At 34.1% G+C, this 4,462-nt stretch overlaps 1 protein-coding gene across 1 annotated transcript; it reads right to left on the reverse strand.

Annotated features, from left to right (window-relative positions):
* Positions 1 to 1,543: 1,543 nt before the first annotated feature.
* Positions 1,544 to 3,079, reverse strand: LOC124915601 (phenolic glucoside malonyltransferase 1-like). Its single transcript, XM_047456358.1, has one exon. It carries the CDS (start codon positions 2,992 to 2,994, stop codon positions 1,615 to 1,617), a length of 1,380 nt encoding a protein of 459 aa, XP_047312314.1. The 5' UTR covers positions 2,995 to 3,079; the 3' UTR covers positions 1,544 to 1,614.
* Positions 3,080 to 4,462: the final 1,383 nt, after the last annotated feature.

Below are 4,462 nucleotides of genomic sequence, written 5' to 3' on the forward strand. Positions count from 1 at the left end.
TTCAAACAAACAAATGCATATACCATTATGATTTGAACCTGGTTCAGACCTCCTAGTGAAGTGTTTTGTTTCATACGCTTGTCTATTCATATCCACAACATTAGAAATGCCACTCTTAACTTGAAAATTTTCAGTGACGATCGGTCGACCATTAACAAGTCGACGAAGTCCATCCTCTAACAATGGAATTACACAATTTGCAATCGGTAATATAAATATTGTTTTGAACTCACACCATAAAGCAATGTATCTTCCATGTGAATTATAGCCCGACCAAAATTCTCTATTATTAGGACCGGAACCAAGTCGCTCCTTCTTCCATGACGATGATCGAAGAGATTTACGGATCAACTTCAAATGATACACTCTGCTGGATAATTAGATACTTTTGTGAACCAACCAGACAAATCGTAACCATACTTACGAAGGATCATCGATGCCCAAAAACTATTCGGTTCCGTTGCAAATCTATATACTATATATTTTAAAATATATGTATTTATATATTTTATTTATTCATTCTTCATTTATTACTCTAAAATATATAAATAAATAAAAAAGTTAATATGTGAAAAGAAAAAAATATTAACAAAGAGGGAAGAGATAAATTATTAATTGTAGGAAAAAATAGAAATTATTAATGGAGGAAGAGAACAAATAATTTTTTGAATTATGCTTAGTCAATATTCTTAATCACTCTTTCATCATTTGCTATACTTTCTAAAAAAACAAAAAAAAAATTCTCATCTATCATTGCTCTTTTTTTTCTTCAAAATAATGATCATTATTTTATTTATTTTTCACATTTAACTGAGAAATGATCATTATGATGAGGGTCTATTGATTATGTTGCCTATTTATCTTTCTTTAGGTAATGACGTAGTAGTTCGTGGTTATTAGAACTTTTTTTTCCTTTTTTTTGAGGTGGTGTTTTTATTTATTTTTTTCATTTTGTTTATCTTTGAAGATGTTTTATTGTATGAACTAGGTTTTGTTTTATTAGAAGATTCATTAACATGAGAATTATTGGGTTTCATTCTTGTGTATTTGATTTTTCTTTTCTTTTATTGTTCTTTTTTTTTATTAATTTTACTTTTAAGTGGTTTAGTGTAAAAATTAAAGTATTATCCATGTTGAAGTTGTTATCATTATTTTATTTTTGTTTACGTTTGTTCATACAAATGATATGTTAATGCATGCATAATGCAAATACGATCCTAAGAAGAAAATGTCAATCATTTCTAAATTATTGGTTCATGATATTTTTAGACTTAAAGTATACCATCAATTAAAATCAGTTCTAACTGACGTTAAGATTCTTCTTCCACAAGAATTGTTTTGGAGTCTAAGCTTTAGTCACGATCTTGGGATCTAGAGATCTAGAATCATTACTTATAATCAAAGATTGTGTCGCACCTTCAATTTGTTTTAACTGTTTCAAATAGTTATTGGATAAATTTTGCTTAAGAATTGGTAGGCTTTGTACCTTCACACTCAAACCAACATAATTAATATTTGTAGTTCACATGTTGATGTTGTTACATTCACACACACATAAACATAATTAATATTGATTGTGAAACACACAAAAACATGTAGAATAGAGTCATTTATTCATTCATATGGTTGAAGCCCTTGAGCGAAAAGAGACGCAAAAGCTTCCAACTGGACCTTCTTCAACACTATCCCAATCTCAATATTCACGTCATTTCCATCTCTACCATCGCACAGAGAGAAAGAACTATTCCGATCAATGGACACCAACTCCGCCATCCTCGGCCGTCCCCATCCAAAATCAGAACCATACAGATCAAACCTCGTCGACGCAGCAATTCCACACACCTTCTCATTCCTAAACGTTGAACTTACTTCCGAAAGCCACTTCTCTGCTCCTTTCACAACTCCCTTTTCCAACCTTCCAATTGCCTCTTTAACGGCGGTCGCCGCCAACACCAACCCATCATCTCCCACCAAAGACGCAACCTTTTCCTTAGCAAACAGATAAGTAACGCAGTTTCCAAAGTAATTCGCCGGGATAGGAGGCTCCAATCGCGATCGACAATCCACGTTGATATTCAGATAAACAGTCTCCTTTGTTATGTCCCCCTCCTCTGCTTTCACTAGACATCTCCAAACGTATGCACATACCGCCGTGTAACTAGAAACAGGGAACTTTATTTTCCCCTTTATTTGTCCAATCTCCCCTGGAGTTAACCGGAATGTTCTCCTGAATAACCCAGTTTCCGGTTTCTTATCCATTGGAATGAGGCTTCTCTTATTCTGCGTCGTTTTCATCCAATGATCAACGTAAATCTTGGAGAGATCTAACGGATCAGCGATCAAGGATCTTTCCAGAACCGGCATTAGTTCTGGGCCTTCTGGCGGATGGGCTCCTGCTCCTCCGTCTCTGCAAATCGTGCTCCATGACTTTAGAAACATGGCATTGCTCTTTCCGTCCATTGAGACGTGATGGGAGCAGTAGGCGATGGAGAATCCTTGACTAGGAAACAGAGTCACTAGTACAGATAAAACCGTAGCCTCGGTTTCGGAAACATGAAATTCGGGCAAAAGGGCATGCAAATCTTTAGCTTCTTTCAAATCATGGGTGGAAAGAGAATCAAAGTTTGCACATGATTCGGCTACTGAGAAGAAGACGCCGTCGTCGTCAGGAGCGTGACGGATAACCGGCTTGCCAGTTTGAGGATGCCATGTAACTGCTCCGGCGAGCGAGGGATAGTGTTGAAGGGTGAGAGAGAGCGAATTCTTGAGGTTAGGGATAATGGTGTTATAGAAAAAGTCAGACGATAGTTGATCGATTTCGTAGAAGAAGATTCGTTGCGTTGGGGGGAATCTTAACCAGAGTGTGTCAAAAAAAGTGAGAGGAATGTAATTAGTAGCGACGGTTTCAGAGATCTTCTCCGACTCAGAATTTGGTGCCTGTTTTATCCTACATTTCTCTGTTACTATCACCGCGTTCAAAGACGCCATGGCCATGGACTGGACAGAGAGAAATCAAGAGTAGTCGGAATCAATTTGACGAAGAAATAGACCAGAATGCAAAGCGTAAAGCTTGAAAATTTTGTTTTGGAAGGACATAACATTTCAAATATATATTATATATATGGATATTTTCAACAACGAAAGCAATACCTACCGTCATTTAAAAAATAAAATTAATAGGAAAGAATGCCAATTTTAAACACCAAGTTGTAAGAAGGTGTCAAATTTACTCATTAAGTATCAAAATTCTATTTATATATACTAACTTGTCAAAAAGTGTCAAATTTATTTAAAATAACAAAAAAGTTAAACGGGATTAAAAGTTTTGCCACATTTAATATCCACCTAGTTTTTATTTATTTTTAATTTACATTAATTACTTTAATATTTTTTTCATTCAAACAAAACATCTAAAATTTTCCTCATTCATTTTTTCTCTTTCTCTCTTTATCCCCAACTCTTCATTTCTTTTAATTGTTCATCTTCTATCCCCACCATTAATCATATCTGATGAAGAACTGCCGAAATATTTGGAATCAACTCCGTTTGAAATCCTAGATCAGGATTTCATTTTCCTGTTTTTCCGATAGTCGCCGCCGATCGATACACTACGGAGGGCCCCACCTTTTGTCCAGTACCTTCTACATATCTTGCAGAAATACTTCGACTACGCGAGACTGTAGTTGTTGTAGTAACATAATTTCATGTTTAGAGAATTGCATCTCGAACACTTCATCGGCTGTTCCGCCACCTTCCCCGTCGTCACAGTTTTTTGGCCACCTGATTATTTTTCCATCACAATATTATTCTTTGACGTCGACATAGCTAATTCATTAATAGAGATTTCAGAAAAAATAGATTACTTATATTAGAGATGAAGAGGAACAATGAGAAGAAAATGAACAATTGGGTAAAGAGAGAGAAAAAATGGATATGGAAAAATTTAAATATTTTGTTTAAATGAAAAAAGAATTAAAGTAATGTAAATTAAAAACAAATAAAAAATAGGTGGATATTACATGTGGCAAAAATTTTAACTCCGTTAAATTTTTCTGTTAGTTTAAATAAATGGGAAGAATCTCAATTTTACGCACCAAGTTGTAGGAAGGTGTCAAATTTACTTATTAAGTATCAAAATTCTATTTATATGTATGAACTTGTTAAAAAGTGTCAAATATATTTAAAATAACAGAAATGTTAAACGGTGTTAAAATTTTTGCCACATGTAATATCCACATATATATTTTTTTTTTAAATTGACATTATTTTAATTATTTTTCCATTTAAACAAAACTTATTTTTACTTTCTCTCTCATCCCTCCACAACTCTCCATTTCTTTCTAATTTTTCTCTCTTTGATTAACTTAAGTTCTTTTGGATTTTTACCTTCTTCTAACCTCCAAATGCTCCCTAACTGCTCCCTAACTGAACTTTAAATAGTCATCATCGTTGGTGGAAGTTT

The sequence above is a fragment of the Impatiens glandulifera genome, chromosome 9 (genome assembly GCF_907164915.1).
Source record: "Impatiens glandulifera chromosome 9, dImpGla2.1, whole genome shotgun sequence".
Taxonomy (NCBI): Eukaryota; Viridiplantae; Streptophyta; class Magnoliopsida; order Ericales; family Balsaminaceae; genus Impatiens; species Impatiens glandulifera.